Genomic DNA, 22,903 nt, shown 5'->3' with positions numbered 1-22,903 from the left:
AAGGCTCAGATGATGGTTAGCATTTTTTAGCAATAAAGTATTTTTTAATTAAGGTACCTACACTGTTTTTTTAGACATATGCTATTGCACACTTAACAGATGGCAGTACAGTGTAAACATAACTTTAAAATCGACTGGGAAACCAAAATTTCATGTAACTCGCTTTATTGTGATATTCACTTTATTGCAGTGGTCTAGAACCAAACCCACAACATCTCCAATGTATGCCTGTATGCAGGTTAAAACTAGAAAGATGTAAAAAGATACTCCACAAAAATATTAATCAAAGAAAGTATGAGTGGCCATACTGCTATCAGAAAAAGTACACTTTATAGCAAAGAAAATTGCCACTGATAGAAAGGGACATTAAATAGCAAGAGTCAATCTGTCAAGACAGAGCACTCCTAAGTGTGTATGTACCAAAGAATGCTGCAAAATATGAAACAAAAACTCAAAGGAGAAAAAGACAAGTCCACAATTATAGATATAGACTCTACCTCTCTCTCAACTAGTGATGGAAAAAGGAGAGAGAAAATCAGCAAGGATACAGAAGAACTCAACACCATCAACCTACAGGATCCAACCGACATGAAGAGAACATTCCACCCAACAAGAGCAGAACACACATTGTTTTCAAGTGCACATGGGACCAAAATAAATCTAATACTGGACCATAAAACGAACCTCAACAAGTTTAAAAGAATTAAAACCATAAAAGTGTGCTTTCTGACTACAATGGAATTAACTCAGAAATCAATAACAGAAAGATAATGAGAAAATCCCCCAAATACTTGGAAACTAAACAACATAGTTCTGAATAATCCATGGATCAAAGAGGAAGTCTCAGGGAAACTAAAAACTGCATGAACAGAATGAAAATTAAAATACAAAATATTAAAATGTGTCGGACATAGCTAAAGCGGTGCTAAGAAGGAAATTTTTAACACTACATGCTTACATTAGAAAAAAGAAGTCTCAAATAATCTAAGTTCCTACCTTAAGAACCGAGAAGAGTAAAATAAACCGAAAGCAAGAAAACGGAAGGAAATAAAGAGCAGAAATTAGTGAAATTTGAAACAGAAAAATAGAGGACCATCAATGAATCAAAAAGCTGATTCATCAAAAGTTAAAACTTTTGCTCTGCAAAAGACCCTGTGAAGAGGATGAAAAGACAAGCTAAATGATAGGAGAAATTACTTGCAAACCACATATCTGCAAACGACTCATATCTAGTATATACAAAGAACCCTGAAAACTTAACAGTAAAAATACAAGCAACACTATTAAAAAATGAGCAAAAGACACGAAGAGACATTTCAAAGATGATATGCAGATGGCAAATAAGCACATGAAAAGATGTTTGCCATCACTGGCCGTTAGGGAAACGAAAATGAGGAGAATGAGACATCACTGCATACTTACTGGAACAGATGAAGTAAACCAGTGACAATGGCAAACGCTGTCAAGGTGAAGCTGGCTCTCTCATACATAGCTGGTGGGAGTGCAAAATGACACAGCCACTGTGGAAAGCACCCTGGTAGTTACTGAAAAACACTAAACACAAACTTGCCATACAACTTGCGCTATGCACAGGATTTATCCAGAGAAATGAAAAATTATGTCCACACAAAGACCTGTACACAACTGTTCATAGCAGCTATATTTGTAATAGCTAAAAACTGGAAATAACCAAGATGCCCCTCAAAAGAAGAATGTTTAAACATCTGTGGTACACATCCACACACTGGAACAATACCACTCAGCAATAAAAAGGGACAATCTACTGATACATGCAACAACCCGGATGGCACCCAAGGGCTTTATGCCAAATGAGCAAGCTAATCTCAAAAGGACACATACACTGTATTACTCCATCTCTATAACAGCCTCTAAACAGCAAAATTATGGAGACGGAAACAGATTAGTGGTGGTCAGTGGGCAAGGACGGTGGAGGGGAGGGATATACGTGTAATTATAAAGAAATAACATGGGAAATAACACGTGTAATTATAAAATAATAATACGTGTAATTATAAAGAAATAACACAACATCTTTGTGGTGATGAAATAGTTCTATATCGTGACTGCAGTGGTGGTTACAGGCATCTACACATGGGATAAAATGACAGAGAACTGCACTTACACTGCTCCAATGTCAAACTCCTGGTTTTGATATTGTACTATGATTGTGTAAGATGTAACCTTTGGAGGGAACAGGAAAAAGGGTAAACAGAACCTCTCTAAACTCTCTTTACAACTTCCTATGACTCTATATTTCAAAATAAAATATTTTAAACACAAATAAAATATAGTTGTAAGGTATGTATGAGCTTGTAAATTATTTAAACAAATTAAAAAATAAAGCACCTCAGTTAGCTATAATGATGAATCAAAACTAAGAAGATTAAACTTAAACAATGTAAAAGTTCTGCAGATCAAAAAAATATATATATGGGTATAGAATGTGTATAACCAGAAGACATAGGCTATTCTCCAAGTGCTAAAAAGTCATCGGAAGGCAATCTAAGGAAGATTATCAGGGAGAGTATATCTAAGGAAGAATACACCTAAAGATTGAGATAAAAATTCTATACCTCAATAACACTTGCTACAGCAGTTGACAGACAACAGTAATTATTTTTTAACATTTATTTATTTATTTGTTTATTTGTTTGTTTGGCTGTGCCAGGTCTTAGTTGCGGCACACAGGATCTTTGTTGCTGCACGTGGGATCTTCGTTGCAGCATGCGGGATCTTTAGATGTGGCATGCAGGATCTTTTAGTTGCAGCATGTGGGAACTTTAGTTGCAGCATGCAAACTCTTAGTTGCGGCATGTGGGATCTAGTTCCCTGACCAAGGATCAAACCAGGGCCCCCTGCATTGGGAGAGCAGAGCCTTAGCCACTGGACCACTAGGGAAATCCCGACAACAGTAATTTTTAAAATAAAAATATCCAGTATATTTCTCAGAAGAATGTCAAACATTTTACTAAACCTTCAAACAATAATTCCTAACTTATATAAACCATTCCAAAGAACAGAAAAGAAAGCTAACAACCTCATTTCATAAAGCCAGTATAATTTTGATGTACAAACCAAACAAAACTGGTACAAAATAAAGAAAATTATAGACTAATCTCACTAGTGAAACAGTAAAATCATTCTTTTTAAAATCAGAAAGACAAAAGCACCAGCTATCCCCAGTTCTAGTCACTGACAGAAGTTCTAGCCAGTGCAGCCAGATCAAGGAAAAAAATATGAAGTATTGGGGTTGGAAGAGACAAAATAACCATTATTTGCAGTTAATACAATAGCTTGCATAGAAAACTTAAGAGAACCTGCAAGCTATTTGAACAAATAAGACAGGGCAGCAGGACTGTTGGATTCAAAAACAACTTTAAAAATTCAGCAGCATTCCTACTATGGTGGCGACAATTAGAAAATTTAATTAAAAAAAAATTCACAACAGCAAAAAACCATAAAGGTACCTAAAAATAAATATGGCAAAAGGTATGTATGAGCTTTTTAAAGAATACTGAAAAACATTACTGAAAAACATAAGAAACATGAATAAACAATAAAACATATATACCATATTCCTGGATAGGAAAATTCAATTCATAAAGATATCAAAATTTTTTTAATATTTATTTATTTAGGCTGCGCCGTGTCTTCGTTGCGGCATGCAGGATCTTTAGTTGCTGCATGCATGGGGGATCTAGTTCCCTGACCAGGGATCGAACTCAGGCACCCTGCATTGGGAGTGTGGAGTCTTACCCACTGGACCACCATGGAAGCCCCAGGATATCAAGTTTTTCCCAAATTAATCTACAAATTCAATGTGTCTCTAATCAAAATCCCATCATAATTTTTCACTGACCTTAAACTGATTCTAAAATTTATGATAAAGAGTAAGGGCCTAAGAATAGCCAAAGCTACTCTGAGAAAGAAAAAGGAGAAGGAACCAGACCCACCTGATATAAAGAGACATGCCAAAGTAATAGTATTTAATACAGTATGAATTTGCAACAGAAAAACACCATAAATATTCCCAACCATATACAGCGCCTCAATATGATTGAAGAGGCACCCTCCAATAAGTGGTGCTGGGGCAACTGGCCTTCCATTTGGAAAACAATTAAATTAACTCTCTCCCACACCATAAAAAAAAAACTTTTTTTCTTAGAAGAAAATACAGACAGTCTTTATGACTTTAGACTATAAATGCATTTTTTTAATAGAAACAAATTATAAAAAAGGTAAGACTGAAAAACTGAACTACATGAAACTTTTAAACTTCTGGGATTAAAAAATAATTTTAAAGACATCTTAAAATAGGAGAAGAGGGACTTCCCTGGTGGCGCAGTTGTTAAGAATGCCCCTGCCAATGCAGGGGACACGGGCTTGAGCCCTGGTCCGGGAAGATCCCACATGCCGCGGGGCAGCTAAGCCCGTGGGTCACAACTACTGAGCCAGCGTTCTACAGCCCAGAGACACAACTACCGAGCCCACGTGCCACAACTACTGAAGCCTGCACACCTAGAGCCTGTGCTCTGCAACAAGAGAAGCCACCGCAATAAGAAGCCCACGCACCGCAACGAAGAGTAGCCCCCGCTCACCGCAACTAGAGAAAGCCCACGTGCAGCAACGAAGACCCAACACAGCCAAAAATAAATTAATTATAAATAAATAAATAAAATAGAAGAGGATATTTACAAGACATTAGTATTCAAAGTATACACAGAGTTTCTGTAACTCCATAAAAAAGACAAAAAAATGCAACAGAAAAATGGGCAAATACACAGACAATGAAAGGTGCTCAACCTTCCTAGTAATCAGAGAAACGCAGACTTATAAAATAAGACATCATTTTACATTCATTAGACTGGCAAAAATTTAAGTCAAATAAGATCAACTGTCGTCAAGGATGTGCAGAATCAGAAACTCCCATCCACTACTGATGGGCATTTAAATCAGCCCAGGCGCTTGGAAAAGCGTTTGGCAATACCTGGCAAGGCTGAAGAGGTGCATACCTGAGTGACGACACACCCCATTTCTCATATTTTCTCTTGGGAAACTAGCACATGTGGCTAAGCAGATACTTACTGTATCATTCTGTACAACAGAGAAAAAACTGGAAAATGCCCAAATGTAGATTCACATCTTAGATTTTTGATCTAGATCTGTATATAGCAACACTGATACATCTTAAAAACAAAATATTGAGGATTTAAAAAAAACAATGCAGAAAGTTATTTACAGTATAATTATCATTTTTGAAATGTTTAAATTCACAAAATACTACATACTGTCATTGTATCCTGCATCTGTAACATAAGGATGAAGCGTGGACTGAATACAGCTAATGTCCAGCAAAGGAGGGAGAGCGGGGAAGGACTGGAGGAGAGGAAAGGGGGCTGGCACTCACAGGGATGTATGCCTGTATTACGCACTTACAAGATGCAATTGTGTTAACATTCGTTCATTCTGGGTGGTAGGTAAATGGGTCTTTGTTATATTATCTTTCTTTCTTTGTTTTCCAAAATAAAGATTTAAAAGACATTCAGAAACAAAAGCATCTCTGGGCTCAATCCCTGTCTCCAGTCTAGACCTTTCCCCAGAGCATCAAACCTTTTACCCAGTTGCCTACAGGACGTTTACACCTGAACTCTTCAAACATCAACTGTCTGAAATGTACTTACTTTCTCCTGACCCCTCCCACATCCTCTTTCTATGGATGTGATCACCACACATACACTCCTCTGCCTGAAACTTTTCAATGACTCTCAACTTTCTCCAACAACTTAAAGGAAAAAAAAAAATAGGTAGAGAAAACCTTTCTTCAAACAATCAAGCAAATTCTGCACAGAAGCTCAAATAAATAAGATACAGGCAAGGCTGCCCTGGTGGACCAGGACAGGGCCCCGCGACTCTCTAGTCTGGGACAAGGCCCCTGAGGGAGCCTGGAAAACAATGTGAAGGTTCCCCATTTGCAAAATAAAATGACAATTCCTTAACATACAAGTGCTGGCACTTCTCCACGTTCCCAGCCCGCTCTCCCACCACCCTCTGCCTGGGGGGTGCCTCCCCTCTGTGCCCACCAGAACCAGAAAGGCCCTGTCCTGGCACTCTCCACACAGCCACACACGTACAGACAAGCTCCCTTCTCTCTTTGGAAGCCACTTTGCATCTTGAACTTCACCTTGTGAACAGAGCCTCTGTAACGACAAACAGGGTTCGGTTGCCAGGACTGAGAGTGCAGCAGGCCTGCTGCCCAAGGTACCCGAGGCCCTCTGCCCACCTGTCCCAACGCACTCCCTTCTGTCCCCCACGGCTTCTCTAACTCTTGAAATAAATTCAGCCAAGGGTATAACTCTTCCTTTACTCCTGCCTCCTTGACCTTTTTCTTTCTAGCTTCCACCACTGCTGTTCTCAGCACCAATGTGAGAGCTGCCGCGCCTGCTGACAGTGAATGGAATCCTGCTAATAGCTGACTTCAATCCCCTCTCTGTTAATGATGACAGGTGAAGTGGTGCTGCCAACAACTGTATTAAAGCAAGAGGTGCAAAGTAATCCTCTTAGAGCTGCTGCACTTCACAAGGTTAAAACTAATCTGCTTTGAAAAATCAGAAAGTCCAATTCCAATTTACCAATTCAGCATGGAATGATCCAGTTCTCTGGCATTCACAATATAAAATTCACAGAAGACTGATCTACCCTTCAGAATGCCAATTGTTATGGACTGAACTGTGTCCCCTCAAAATTCCTATGTTGAAGCCCTAACCCGCAATGTGACTATATTTGGAGATGGGACCTCTCAGGTTAAATGAGGTCATAAGGGTAGAGCCTCAGTTCCACAGGACTGGGGTCCTTATAAGGAGAAGAGATACCAGAGGTCTCTCTCTCAGCCATGCACACAAACAGGAAAAGGCCATGTGAGGACACAGTGAGAAGGCACCATCCACAAGCCAAGGAGAGAGGCCTCACCAGAAACCAACCCTGACGGCACCTTGATCTTGGACTTCAAGCTTCTATTCTGTGATAATGTCTGTTGGTTACGACATCCAGTCTATGGTATTTTGTTATGGCAGCCCTACCAGACTAATAAAACAAATCATGAATTTAAAATGAGGACCAGCAGACCAAGTGTGCCTATTGTCAAGGACACCCCATCATAGTAACCAAGTATTTAGACCTAGAAAATCAAGTTCATGATCAGTTATCCAGCAAGCAAGGACCTGGAATGAGGTGAGTTAAATGTTCTCAAGGAATGAGGGCGCACTTTCTAGCAATCTGAATACCCGTATCCACCAGAAAGGCTTTGGTCTCCCTTGAACAAATACTAAGAACTCAGCTCCTTCCCCGTCGCTCTGTGAGGCTGCTCACGCTCTACCGGGGTCAAGCAGCCTGTTGCTCAGAACTCCCTGCGCCCACGACAGCTTACAGTTTCTAAGATCGTGACTTATCTTACAAGGGCTACATTTAGGAGACAGAACTTCACTCCACTCTTGACTGACATACCTGCCTCTTTGGTAAACGGTCTCCAAAAAATAACCCGGAAGTTAAACAGTTTCAAAGAAGAATTCTACCCTGTGGACAACCAACCTGACCTTGGGGTCTCCTGTGAATAAAGAGTGGGCAGGATGCACTCTGGCCAAAATGTGGACATTTCTTCCCTTATTATGCTCTACTGACTAACATTTAAACAAAAACAGAACACTTCAGAACATAATAAAACAGGCCTCTCCTTTCAAAAAAAATAAAATATCTTTCAATAAAGTGAATAGTGTAATACAATAGATAGTCCACCAAAGTGCTAAGTTAATAAAACTGTACTTACTTAAAATTACAAATTAACCTTAAGGAACCACATATACGTCTTTTAAGTAGCTGAGACATGTATGACTGAATGAAGGCCTCTGCCAACCACCCAAGCTGAAACTCCAATGACTGTGACAAAGGACTGTATCAGAAGAGAATCAAAGGACTAGAAAGTTGGGAGGGTTTAGGTGACAGCTACGGCCGATAGCAATACTCAGCAGCCAGATGGCAACATAAATAACTCCCCAGTAACCAGAACAATCATCTAAAAGAAGACAGCAAGTAAATTCATATACCGTGAAAAACAGAATTAGAATGTTTAGAACAATTATAAGAAACACAATCCTTTATAAACCAAGGGTGGAGCTTTACTTACATGAAGGAATAATGAACTGTGGCTCAGTGTTGCCTGCGTAGCCAAGCTTGGTATACCTAAAAGCACAAAGTCATCAACACATGTTTAGATAATAATACTCTCTTCTATATCCCATTAATGTCTTTTATTATAAGCTCTCCAAGTCCTAAAATATCAAGACTGAAAATACACCCGTGAAATTAAAGAAAAAAAAAAAAAAAACCTCGTGATGACTAAGAATCAAACGCTAATTTCAGATAAGCAAGCAGTTACAAAAACATAAAATATTATGCCTGTTTCTACTGGAAAAATTCATATATTAACACATGAATTACATTTGTGTATCCCTAATAATTTTAAGGTGTTTTTATATTCTTTTAATCTTTACAAAAATCCTACAAAGGAAGTAAATATTATCCCTGTTTTGCAGATGAGAAAACTGAGGCACTGAGAAGTTCATTAAGCTGCCCAGAGCCAAACAGCTAGTGAACAGAAAAAGACCCAACTCTAAATATGCAGGCTCCAATTCCAGAGCTGCCGCTCAAAAAAATGTACTTGCTTCCCAAACTTCACGAACTTTTGGGGGGGCTAGGGAATTCCATAATTTTCTTAAAGTGTCATGGCACATGTCTAGAAGAGCTACTGCCAGGTACTGAGAGTATCCGACAGAAGCAGCTCTCTATCATCTCATTTCAGAATGAGCCCATCTTCTGTCAAGATACTCTTTATGATGGATTCCAAAAGTCTTAACTAAAATGAATGCCAAAATACTACCATCTGTTCCAAAAGCATTTGCTTATCTCCTAAATTTAAAAAAAAAAAAAAAAAGTGGGGTGGGGACCACCCCCCGGAACCATCTGCTGGAAATGTGAGGCTGGAAAGACTCCTGAGTGCCCCCCTTCTCAGCAGGCCCTCCGTACCAAGCGGTCAGGTCGAGACAAGGAGCCATCATTCTGCAGTAATGCTCCCGAGGAATACAAACGCTTCCCAGCAGTGCTGAAAGCAACTTCATTAATTCATGCTATTTTACAAGTTATTTCAAGACGCTTGATACTAAATTTTTTGATGTAATTAATACATTCCAAGTTCTAATAAATTAATTTTATGATTTTTAAATGTATTTTAATCGTATGCTAATTTTACTATTTTTGAACACACATTAAATAAATAAGATTTAGGGAGACAAAAAAAGCAAGTCGGGTCCACTTAAATCATGCCTTACTGCTCAGTCTCCAAGGAACTAAGGTCTTGGTGTCACAAGAGTTTGGGCAAGGCCAGGCCCTGAGACCCGTCAGGCCCAACAAGGAGTTTATAAAAGGCAAGACCCATCTGAGGGCACTCCCAAGTTCTACCGAAGTACACAAACCAAGTGGACCCACAAGTCCTCGACTCCAGGGCTCGCCAGACCCAAAAGCAGAGTCGAAGCCAACCCAGAGTCCAGGGGAGGCAATATATACTGAACTTTAAGAATTCTGGATCATCTTCAACTGAACCATTTTTCTGGAAGTAAATTCCAAATAACAAATATAAACGAAGTGAATGACTGACCCAAAGCTAAAGAAGTCCAGAGAAGCTAACAAGCAGGCCAGAAATCACTAGAATCACTGCACTGCACCTAAGTCTGTGCTTTTAACAGGGGCCACTTCGTTCACCAGCCACACCACCCACCTCGTACTTAAAGAAGCCCACCCTACCACACTGTTAGATTATAAATTGCAGGATGACCAGAACAGGGTCCTTCTTTTTTTTTTTTTTTTTTTTTTTTTTGCGGTACGCGGGCCTCTCACTGTTGTGGCCTCTCCCGTTGCGGAGCACAGGTTCCAGACGCGCAGGCTCAGCGGCCATGGCTCACGGGCCCAGCTGCTCCGCGGCATGTGGGATCTTCCCGGACCGGGGCACGAACCCGTGTCCCCTGCATTGGCAGGCGAACTCTCAACCACTGCGCCACCAGGGAAGCCCCAGGGTCCTTCTTCTTGATTTTATCTCCACCCTGGCACAGTCCTGGCTGTGGCAGACACTCCATAAGTATATGCTGAAAGAGTTCTTACCAGGTGTAAGGAAAGGCAATCACTGGCAAACTGCTGGGGAAGGAACCAGTGTTTGAAAGGGGGGGATGCTGACAGTCAGAAAAACAATTTGATGGGACAAGAAAAGACCAAAGACCATTGTCTAATACAACCTCTCACACTTGGTTTTGTCTAATAGGGTTATTTCAAAAAAAAAAAAAAACCTGAAACAAATATTAATACCACTGACCCTCTGAACAACACACGTTTGAACTGCACAGGCCCACTTATGTGTGGATTTTTTTCCAACAAATATACAAAAATATATGTGTAGAAGATCGTGTGCAAGACTTACACTGAACTGGATAGCCTATCCTTACACAGGCGCAAGGTTAAGTGATATATAAAATTAATAAATGAATCAACTATATACTTCAATAAAAAATAAAAAAATAAAATAAAATTAATAAAATTAATAATGTGTTCATTTTCTTACTTTGCTTTCAAAGAGTTACATTACAGTATGCCTCCCTCTCTCTCTCTCTCTCTCTCTCTCTCTCTCCAGTACTTGCAGAACCTGCAGATCAGTCTATCATCACAGGTAAGTGGTGGTGTTTAAAATGCAACGTTTCCAAAACTGTATTATGAATATGACTGTAATACTGTTTACCATAAAAATTCTATAACAATTCATCCATCAGTGTATATAGGCTGGGCTACCGAGAAGCAGATGTATCAATTACACTAGGTTTCCATCATACTGCTGCCTCTTCGTTATTAATGCTTGAAATGCATTGTAAGTAAATATGAATTCCTTTTTCACATTTTCTTTTCATTTTTGATGTCTAGTGTTAGTAACACATATAACATCTACAGTGTTTTGTATAATACTGATATAGGTACTGACAGATGATTCATCTTGTAAACAGATGATGTAAACTTATGGTACCAATAAATACAGTACAGTGCTATAAACGTATTTTCTCTTATGATTTTCTTTTCTCTAACTTACTTTAAGAATATAGCATATAATACATACAACAAAATATGTGTTAATCGACTGTTTATGTTGTCAGTAAGGTCAACAGTAGGCTATTAGTCGTTGTTTTGAGAGAGTCAAACGTTATACACGAATTTTCAACTGTGGGGCGGGGGGGTCGGTGCCCCTAGCCCCACTGTTGTTCAAGGGTCAACTGTACAGAAAAATGCTAACATTTATTAAAATTAGGCGCTAAGTATCATTCATGTCCTTTATATTACTTTTAGTATTTCTGAAAGGCAACAGAGTGTATTGTATTGGTTGTGACCATGCACTTTGGCACCAGACTGCCAAAGTTCAAATCCGAGCTCTGTTATTTGCCAAATGTGTAACTATCTGTATCTCAGTTTCTCCATCTGTTAAAAGGAGGATCATAATACAACCTACCCTCTAGGATTAGTGAGTTAATATATTAAAAAGATAAATAGAACGAGCACTACAACAATGCTAGCTATATGTTTCAGTTATTTTTTACTATTATTTTTCTGTATCTTTGAAATATTTCCTAATTTAAATTTTTGGAAAAAAAATTTAACTTATTTATTTATTTACTTTTGGCTGAGTTGGGTCTTCGTTGCTTCACGCAGGCTTTCTCTAGTTGCAGCAAGCGGGGGCTACTCTTCACTGCGATACGCAGACTTCTCACTGTGGTGGCTTCTCTTGTCGCGGAGCACGGGCTCTAGGCGCATGGGCTTCAGTAGTTGTGGCACATGGGCTCAGTAGTTGTGGCTCGCAGGCTCTAGAGTGCAGGCTCAGTAGTTGTGGCGCACGGGCTTAGTTGCTCCGCAGCATGTGGGATCTTCCCGGACCAGGGATCGAACCCACACCCCGTGCGCTGGCAGGCAGATTCTTAACCACTGCGCCACCAGGGAAGTCCCTGAAATTTTTTTTAAAAAACAGGACGTTCTGTGTCCCAAATCATATTACTCAGTCTTTCTGCCATGCCCACTCTAAACACCACAAACTAATTTGTGAAGTGATGGAGATAAACTGCACCGGAAGTGAAACTAAAAGTACCACGTGTCCTTCAACAACCATGGCTCAACTCCATCCCAAGTTCTATGCCCTGAAATCATAAACAATGGCCCACAGCAGCAAAAGGTCAGGCTGCAGAAGTGCATGGGGCCCTTTTCAGGCCCACGGCTCTAAAATTCAACTACATACTGATGATGCCACTACCACATGCCACTTGGCATCAGTTGCTAGAGTGTTCAGATTCTGAAGTCACCATGTTCTGAGACAGCACAGCCTTCACAGGAGGGAGGCTTTCTGTCACAGAATCACATGAGTACCTTGCAGCAGTAACATTCGGCAAACAATGATCTTCATGACTGAGACAAACTAACATTAAACTATATTAATATTTGTAGGTACTAACAACTAACTATGAGGTCTTCCCTTCCTTTGCTAGCAAAACTGAAACAATTAAAACCACTGGCAAAAGCAGAAATTACTCAGATCACTTTATGGTAATTTAATGTCTCTGAATCTTCCTGTGCTATTTTTTATATAGCATCAAATACACTTAGGTTTTCTCACTTTGAATAATCACAACGTAAGGAACATGTAACAATATTTTTTAAGAGACATTCAAATATTAACAAAATCTTCAATACAGTTTCATATACAACTTCAACAAGACCCTATTAAACAGAACACTGTAAATATAACTAACAAGTGTTCCTCCTACTACTACTACTACTATATATAAAACAGATAAACAACAAGGTCCTACTGTATAGCACAGAGAACTATATTCAATATCTTGTAATAATCTATAATGAAAAAGTATACATGTATAACTGAATCACTTTGCCATACACCAGAAACTAACACAACATTGTAAATCAACTATACTTCAATTTAAAAAAAAGAAAAGTGTAATGTAAAAATAAATAAATGAAAGCCGTACAATAAATGATGTGAATTATACTTTTTTTAAAATGGTCACCTGTTAGAAACATGATTTCAGATTTGAGTTTTTCATGGGAGCATGGCCCACATTATCTGGCAGGTGAGTTTAAGATCATCTGGGTAGGCATCTAGAAAGAATGTACCAAGCCTGACTGATGAGATCACCTGGGAAGCTTCTGAAAATACACATTCCCAGGGCCTGTCCCAGAATCACAGAGAAGGAGCCTGGGTGTCCATATTTTAAACATCCCCTGCCCCTCCCCTGCCATGGTTCTGACGATCAACCAGCCCAGGAATCACTGACTAAACTGTACCACATGCGATCACCTGTGAATTTTTAGGTAACGCAAGCTCCCCATCCTCACGCTCACGTTCTAACAAAACCATCTACACCTACCACATTATCAGATAAAATGTACCTGTAATGTTGAAGTTTAATACTGGCTAGAGGCTCAGAAGAAAGGACTCAGATGTACCAAGTCTGTCTTATTTAGAATACTGTGTGTTTAAGTATTCTATGGAAAAAAAAATGTAGGAAATGCTTTTCAATGCAAACTATTTATGTAATTAGGGTGTGATGAAAACAATCTAGTAGTGGGAAAAAAAAAAGGCTCAAAACAGAAATAGTTAATCCTTAGGAAGAGATCATGGGGGGGCGGGAATCTCTCAAACCAAAAGACAGTGAAAAACTAGAAGCATTCCTATTGAAGACAGAATGAAGCCAAGGAGACCCACCACCATAACTCTCATTTAACATTGTTTTGGAAGAACCAGATAATACAAACCACAAAGAACTAAATAAAAGGAACAGTACTGGGAAAGAGGAGGCAAAATTTATTTGTAAATCATAATTACATACCTGGAATATCAAAGGAAATTAAGTGAAAAACTAAAAGCAATAGGGAATTCAGCAAGATGGCCAGTTACTCAATGAAGAGGCAAAAATCAGCAACTTTCCTACCAGTAACAAGTGAGACTATACACTGGATGAAAAGATCCCATTCACAATGGCAACAACACAGAAAAATATTACCCTTGAGAATAAACCATATGTGAAGAACTCTCCATATACAAGGAGACAAACAGAGACACACCTTATTCATACAGGAGGAGTCAAGAGTTTTAAAAGAAACATCACATATCACTAAATTCATCTATAAATTTAATGCAAAAGCATTCAAAATCTGGGCAAATACGGAAGAAGGTGGTAGTAAATTATACATGGGTGTTATTAAAAGGCTGAAGTGTCATTACAAAGAGACGTTTCACATTACCTATCAACATTATAAATGCATATACCATATTATCCTAATAGTTTTAAATGCATACACCCTACTGTCCAAATAGCACATTTCTAGGTATTTACCCCACAGAAGCACTTTTACATGTATGAAAAGATATGCACAAATAATGTTCTCTACAGCATTATAACAGCAAAACAATGAAAAAACTGGAAATACTCAAATGCCATAAACAGAGGATAAACTATATTGCAATCATTCAATAAAATGCAACACAACCAACAAAAATGAAGCAGACTTATGTTACTGGCCACATATAGATATAATTTGAAAAGTTGTGCTAAAAAACCAATGGGTCAACAATGAAACCAAAGAGGAAATTAAAAGATACCTTGAGACAAATGCCAGTAAAAACACAATCTTACACAATCTATGGGATGCAGCAAAAGCAGTTCCCAGAGGGAAGTTCATAATAAAAATAGTTGCAAAACAGTATATTTTCATATTGTGAGGGAGTTAATGGGGCCCACAGTGCTGGGTTCAAAGCACAGCACTAGCTCTGTGACTTTAATCCCTCCTATTTTAGTTGCTTCATTGGTACAAGGTGAGTAATAACAATCCCTACTTCAATGTTAAACATTACCATTTCTGGAAAATACCTCCTAATTCAAAAAGTAAAAGGATCTCACAGTCAATAATTTTATTTTACTACTGAATGTTATCTGATGTGTAGTCATGATCTGTATTTCTTCCATGAATTGTCCTTGATAATTTTTCTACTAGACTTTTGGATCTTATCAATTTGTGTAAACTCTTACATACTGAGGATATTAATGCTTGCTCATATATATTACTAATTTTTCTGAGTTTGTTGTTTACCTTCAGTTATACATTTTCTGAAATATAATTGTTTAGGGGCTTCCCTGGTGGCGCAGTGGTTGAGAGTCCGTCTGCCAATGCAGGGGACACGGGTTCATGCCCCGGTCCGGGAAGATCCCACATGCCACGGGGCGGCTAGGCCCGTGAGCCATGGCCACTGAGCCTGCGCATCTGGAGCCTGTGCTCTGCAATGGGAGAGGTCACAACAGTGAGAGGCCCACGTACCGCAAAAAAAAATATATATATATATACATATAATTGTTTCAACAATTTAGGTGATCAAATCTGCCAGTTATTTTCCTGAATAATTTCCTTTGCAGTTTCTACCTTGAAAGTCTTTCCCTATACTAAAATTCTGTATCGTTTCTCTTCCAGTTCTGTGTACATCTGATATACCTGATACATGAAGAAACACATCAATCAGATTTTCCCAAACATGTGTACATAAGGAATTAAGATCAACAACTTTTATATTAAAAGGCTTTGATTTTTGGTTTGTTTATTTGAACACCATCTTCCCAAAGGATAGCCAGCATGGTGGGGGCAAGCATCATTCTCAAAAATACATAAACTAAGCTTACAGACTGCCAGCCATATTCTCACACTCAGTGCCACCTTCCACACATCCCCTGACCTGAGACCTTTTCTCATATGGAAATCAGGACAGACAGAAGATACGGAAACAGATCAATAGCTGCATAAAGCAAGACCAAGAGTTACAACTCTGCCTGTTAACCAAATATGTTCTCATAGTTCAAACTTCCAAACACTCTAAAAAGGTACCTATAAAAAGTCTCACTCTCACTCCTACACCCATCTACCCCATTTCACCTTCCATCCTATTCTCATGTGTCCTCCAATGTCTCTTTCTGTAAATAAAGTATATCCTTATTTGCCCCAAACATTTTAAAAGGTCCTTGTGCAAAACTTCTTTCGCTCCTCTTGTTAAAGGCCCCTCTGCCCACAGCAGTAACTGCCTGCAGTGAGGAGGATTAATCTGACTACCGTCAACTCAACATACTTATATATATCCCGCCTACAACCATGTGTCTAGAGCAGAAGGTGACAATGTAAGCTCGATTAATTTATGTTTGAAAGTGGAAATGTCACATTTTAAAACAATGTTTTTGAAACTGTATCCTGCAGGGAGGTTTTTTTGATTGAGACCTCTTATGAGGTCCAGTCTCAAACGCCCAACTTCAACCAGAATAGCTCTACTCCCTAAGATGTTTTCAGTTTTTAAAAAAGTGACTACACTGACTCAGAATATGATTTTTTTTCTTTTTTTTGCAGTATGCGGGCCTCTCACTGTTGCGGCCTCTCCCGTTGCAGAGCACAGGCTCCGGACGCACAGGCTCACAGCAGCCATGGCTCACGGGCCTAGCCGCCACGCGGCATGTGGGATCTTCCCGGACCGGGGCACGAACCCGTGTCCCCTGCATCGGCAGGCAGACTCTCATCCACTGCGCCACCAGGGAAGCCCCAGAATATGATTTTGATAAAACTAAAATTGCTCCCAGATCCTAATGATAGAGTTCTAAATAATATACGCTCCCCACACTGTACACTGTATATTAACATATGATCAAGTTCTTCAAACGTTTCTTGGGTTGTCTGTCATACAGAAAAGGGTAGTCTTTGTTTATAGGACACAGTTAAACATGTAAGTTCAAATTTATTAATTATTTTATCTAAATCCAATATCCTTTCTTTTCTTTTTCTCTATTTGATCTGTAAATTTTACATTACCCTATATACCTGTCCATTTCTTCTTCTACAGCAGCATTCTTTGCCCTATGGCTAGTAAATATAAGATCATGATGTGTGGCCTCTTTGTGGGTTTGGCGCATTATCAAGTGAACTCTGACTTCCAAGGTAAAACAGTGGACTAAACATGATCTAATTTCACTCTGTCCCGAAGCCCCACTAAAACCAAAGCAAAATGATTTTTTTAAGATATATAAACCACAACAATAGGGAGAAAAGAAGAGGAGGTAACAGCAAAATTCTGGCCCTGGATAGCAGAGGACCAGTAGTAAGTGGCTTTGGAGGTATATAAAATCCAGCAGTGGGCAAAGCTGAGAACCAGCCCAACACTCCCCAGACCCTGAAAAGCCCCGGAATGGGTGGCTGCACAGGCACCTGTGGAACCAGGACTGAAGGGCCCAAAACACGAAGCTGAGGTGATACTGCTCCCTCCCGCCCCACACCTCAGGGTGACCACCCTTCCCTGACCCCCGCATTCCCACAAGCAGACTCTAGAGAGTGTAAAGCCAAGGGCCTCTGGACTCCCAAGTCACCTGGCCTGGGCGAGTCCGGGAACCATTCTGAAAAGAAAGGGGTTACCTGACTGAATACAGAAAAAAGTTGACGGCTCAGAGGCCCTCTCCCACGCCCTTCTCTGCCCCCAACTCAGCTCTCACACAAAACACAAGCACCCAGACCCCACCCTCCAAGCAGATGATCAGAAGTATATCCTCTGGGGAAAATGACCAGCTCAAAAGGAAAGAGCCAAAGACCATAAGACCAGGAGATTTCCCAACAAACAACCCACCTATATCACCCCTGGTGAAGTTCAAAATCAGTAAGTCAAATCTACACACGCAGGCACTCAATAAGGCAGCAGTAACTTTCACAAAGCTAGAAGAAATAAACAAGAAACACACTAGTGATAGGAGCACTTAACACACCATTCTCAGTTAAAGAGTAAGTGGACAAAAAAACTGGAAGACCTAAATAACATCATTAATAAGATAGCTCATACAGATACACACTGAACTCCTATCGTACCAATAGGGAATATTCCTCTTTCCAAGTACATACAGAACATTCACAAAATTGACCATATCTTAGACACAGTGAAGTCTAAAGAATAGAATATAAACAGCACTCTGACCATAATGTAATAAAACTAGAATTAAAAACAAAAAGGCCCTTTTACCTGAAATTTTTAAAACATACTAGTATAGAAATATTGAGTTAAGAGGGAAATTCAAAAGAAAAATACAGAAATGCCTTGAAAACGATAATGAGAAACTATACCCAAATCCCTGTACATAAGGAATACATGTAGTTAAAGACATAACAGCCAAAATTAAATACTTTTTCAATATAAAGGGAAAATTAAAATGAATTTAATATCCAACTCAAAAACAAAAAAAAACAGGAAGGCAGAAGAAAGAAATAAAAGTAGAAATAAATTAAAAAACAGAAAAATAGGGCTTCCCTGGTGGCGCAGTGGTTGAGAGTCCGCCTGCCGATGCAGGCGACATGGGTTCGTGCCCTGGTCCGGGAAGATCCAACATGCCGCGGAGCGGCTGGGCCCGTGAGCCATGGCCGCTAAGCCTGCACATCCGGAGCCTGTGCTCCGCAGCGGGAGAGGCCACGGCAGTGAGAGGCCCGCGTACCGCAAAAAAAGAAAAAACAAAAAAAAACAGAAAAATAACAACTAATAAATAAACCCCAATATAAAGGTAGAAGATGGCGGAAGAGTAAGACGCGGAGATCACGTTCCTCCCCACAGATACACCAGAAATACATCTACGCATGGAACAACTCCTACAGAGCATCTACTGAACGCTGGCAGAAGACCTCAGACCTCCCAAAAGGCAAGAAACCCCCCACGTACCTGGGTAGGGCAAAAGAAAAAACTAAACAGAGACAAAAGGATAGGGACGGGTCCTGCACCAGCGGGAGAGAGCTGTGAAGGAGGAAAAGTGTCCACACACTAGGAAGCCCCTTCGCGGGTGGAGGCTTCGGGAGGCGGAGTGGGGGAGCTTGGGAGCCGCGGAGGAGAGCACAGCAACAGGGGTGCGGAGGACAAAGCGGACAGATTCCAGCGCAGAGGATCGGGCCGACCGGCACTCACCAGCCGAGAGGCTTGTCTGCTCGCCCGCCGGGGCGGGCGGGACTGGGAGCTGAGGCTCCGGCTTTTGTCGGAGCGCCGGGAGAGGACTGAGGTTGGCGGCGTGAACACGGCCTGCAGGGCGTTAGTGCACCGCGGCTGGCCGGGAGAGAGTCCGGGGAGAAGTCTGGAACTGCCGAAGAGGCAAGAGACTTTTACGTCCCTCTTTGTTTCCTGGTGCACGAGGAGAGGGGATTAAGAACGCTGCTTGAGAGAGCTCCAGGGACGGGCGCGAGCCGCGGCTAAAAGTGCGGAGCCCAGAGACAGACATGAGACGCTAGGGCCGCTGCTGCCGCAGCCAGGAGGCCTGTGTGCGAACACAGGTCACTAGCCACACGCCCTTCCGGGGAGCCTGTGCAGCCCGCCACTGCCAGGGTCCCGGGATCCAGGGACAACTCCCCCGGGAGAACGCACAGGCGCGCCTCAGGCTGCAACGTCTCGCCGGCCTCTGCCGCCGCAGGCCCGCCCCACACTCCGTGCCCCTCCCTACCCCCGGGCCTGAGTGAGCCAGAGCCTCCGAATCAGCGGCTCCTTTAACCCCGTCCTGTCTGAGCAAATAACAGACGCCCTCCGGCGACCTACACGCACAGGCGGGGCTAAATCCAAAGCTGAGCCCCTGGGAACTGTGAGAACAAAGAAGAGAAAGGGAAATCTCTCCCAGCAGCCTCAGAAGCAGCGGATTAAAGCTCCACAATCAACTTGATATACCCTGCATCTGTGGAATACCTGAATAGACAACCAGTCATCCCAAATTAAGGAGCCCTGTGGATGAAAGGCTCTTGGGGCTGCAGCCAGGAGTCAGTGCTGTGCCTCTGAGGTGGGAGAGCCAACTTCAGGACACTGATCCACAAGAGACCTCCCAGCTGCACATAATATCAAACAGCAAAAATTTCCGAGAGATCTCCATCTCAACGCCAGCACCCAGCTTCACTCAACGACCAGCAAGCTACAGTGCTGGACATCCTATGCCAAACAACTAGCAAGACAGGAACACAACCCCACCCATTAGCAGAGAGGCGGCCCAAAATCATAATAAGTCTACAGACACCCCAAAACACACCACTAGACGTGGACCTGCCCACCAGAAAGACAAGATCTAGCCTCATCCACCAGAACACAGGCACTAGTACCCTCCACCAGGAAGCCTACACAACCCACTGAACCAACCTTAGCCACTGGGGACAGACACAAAAAACAACAGGAACTACGAACCTTCAGCCTGCAAAAAAGGAGACCCCAAACACAGTAAGATAAGCAAAATGAAAAGACAGAAAAACACACAGCAGATGAAGGAGCAAGATAAAAACCCATCAGACCTAACAAATGAAGAGGAAATAGGCAGTCTACCTGAAAAAGAATTCAAAATAATGATAGTAAGGTTGATCCGAAATCTTGGAGATAGAATGGACAATAGAATGGACAAAATGCAAGAATCAGTTAACAAGGACCTAGAAGAACTAAAGATGAAACAAGCAACGATGAACAACACAATAAATGAAATTAAAAGTACTCTAGATGGGATCAATAGCAGAATAACTGAGGCAGAAGAACGGATAAGTGACCTGGAAGATAAAATAGTGGAAATAACTACTGCAGAGCAGAATAAAGAAAAAAGAATGAAAAGAACTGAGGACAGTCTCAGAGACCTCTGGGACAACATTAAACGTACCAACATTCGAATTATAGGGGTTCCAGAAGAAGAAGAGAAAAAGAAAGGGACTGAGAAAATATTTGAAGAGATTATAGTTGAAAACTTCCCTAATATGGGAAAGGAAATAGTTAATCAAGTCCAGGAAGCACAGAGAGTCCCATACAGGATAAATCCAAGGAGAAATACGCCAAGACACATATTAATCAAACTGTCAAAAATTAAATACAAAGAAAACATATTAAAAGCAGCAAGGGAAAAACAACAAATAACACACAAGGGAATCCCCATAAGGTTAACAGCTGATCTTTCAGCAGAAACTCTGCAAGCCAGAAGGGAGTGGCAGGACATATTGAAAGTGTTGAAGGAGAAAAACCTGCAACCAAGATTACTCTACCCAGCAAGGATCTCATTCAGATTTGATGGAGAAATTAAAACCTTTAGAGACAAGCAAAAGCTGAGAGAGTTCAGCACCACCAAACCAGCTCTACAACAACTGCTAAAGGAACTTCTCTAGGCAAGAAACACAAAAGAAGGAAAAGACCTACAATAACAAACCCAAAACAATTAAGAAAATGGGAATGGGAACACACATATCGATAATTACCTTAAATGTAAATGGACTAAATGCTCCCACCAAAAGACACAGATTGGCTGAATGGATACAAAAACAAGACCCATATATTTGCTGTCTACAAGAGACCCGTATGCTAACACATATATATGGAATTTAAGAAAAAAAAAAATGTCATGAAAAACCTAGGGCTGAAACAGGAATAAAGACACAGACTTACTAGAGAATGGACTTGAGGCTATGGGGAGGGGGAAGGGTAAACGGTGACAAAGCAATAAAGAGGCATGGACATGTATACACTACCAAACGTAAGGTAGATCGCTAGTGGGAAGCAGCCGCATAGCACAGGGAGATCAGCTCGGTGCTGTGTGACCGCCTGGAGGGGTGGGATAGGGAGGGTGGGAGGGAGGGTGACGCAAGCGGGAAGAGATATGGGAACATATGTATATATATAACTGATTCATTTTGTTGTGAAGCTGAAACTAACATACCATTGTAAAGCAATTATGCTCCAATAAAGATGTTTAAAAAATAAATAAATAAATAAAGGTATATTATATTAGAAAAATATATAATTAATACTCTATAAAAATTATGTATGTAACATAAAGACACAGAAAGTTTGAAACTAAAAGAATGGAAAAAGATATACTATGAAATTACTAACTGAAAGAAAATTATATTAATATCAGACAATAAAGTATAAGGAAAAAACATTATTAAAGTAAAAGAGAGTCATTTTATAATGATAAAAAAAAAATAAATAAAATAAAAAAAAAATAAACCCCAAAGCTTATCTTTTAAAAAAAAAAAGATCCACAACATAGGCACATCATTAGGTAAGCCATGAAGAAAAAAGGATGGGGCTTCCCTGGTGGCACGGTGGTTGAGAGTCCACCGCCGATGCAGGGGACACGGGTTCGTGCCCCGGTCCGGGAAGATCCCACATGCCGTGGAGTGGCTGGGCCCGTGAGCCATGGCCGCTGAGCCTGCGCGTCTGGAGCCTGTTGCTCCGCAAAGGGAGAGGCCACAACAGTAAGAGGCCCGCGTACCGCAAAAAAAAAAAAGAAAAAAGGATGAAAACAAAATAAATTTGAGCAACAAAGGGAAAAATAGCCATAAAAACAAAGATTTTTTAAAATCATGAGACTAGTACATAAATAAATTTGAAAAATCTAGATGAAATAGAATTTTTCTTTAGACAAATACAACATACCAAAATTGATTCCACTCGAGGGAGGAAGTCTAACCAGCCTTAGAAGAAATGTAAAGGGCAGCAGGACTCTCCTCTCAAGAAAGCACTAAGCTCAGACAGTTTCACTGGGGAATTCTACCAGGACTTTAAAACTCGGATAATCCCAAAATTACTTAAACTATTCCAGAGCACAGAAAAAGAAAGAAAACTTCTTAATTTGTTTTATGAAGAGAGTGTAACACTGATCCCGAAATCTGACAAAGAATGCACCAGAAAACTAAACTATAATTCATACTAATACTGACATGAAAATCTAAATAAAATATT

General features: G+C 40.5%; 1 protein-coding gene across 5 annotated transcripts in view; it reads right to left on the bottom strand.

Moving 5' to 3' along the window:
- The window catches only part of LOC137229496 (actin-related protein 3B), a 344,507-nt gene that overhangs the window by 316,330 nt on the left and 5,274 nt on the right, over window positions 1–22,903 (bottom strand). For 2 of the 5 annotated variants that reach the window (XM_067747539.1, XM_067747544.1), the window contains exon 2: window positions 8,198–8,253. The exons of 2 other annotated variants lie outside the window; for them this stretch is intronic. In XM_067747539.1, coding sequence (XP_067603640.1) covers window positions 8,198–8,253 — 56 coding nt within the window. Of the gene's footprint in view, window positions 1–1,422; window positions 1,530–8,197; window positions 8,254–22,903 lie in introns of those variants that run through there. One more of the 5 variants, XM_067747542.1, reaches the window with a different exon arrangement.

The sequence above is a fragment of the Pseudorca crassidens genome, chromosome 8, assembly GCF_039906515.1.
Source record: "Pseudorca crassidens isolate mPseCra1 chromosome 8, mPseCra1.hap1, whole genome shotgun sequence".
NCBI classification, from domain to species: Eukaryota; Metazoa; Chordata; class Mammalia; order Artiodactyla; family Delphinidae; genus Pseudorca; species Pseudorca crassidens.
The sequence above is the reverse complement of the archived record's forward strand: the minus strand, read 5'-3'. Positions and strand labels throughout refer to the sequence as shown.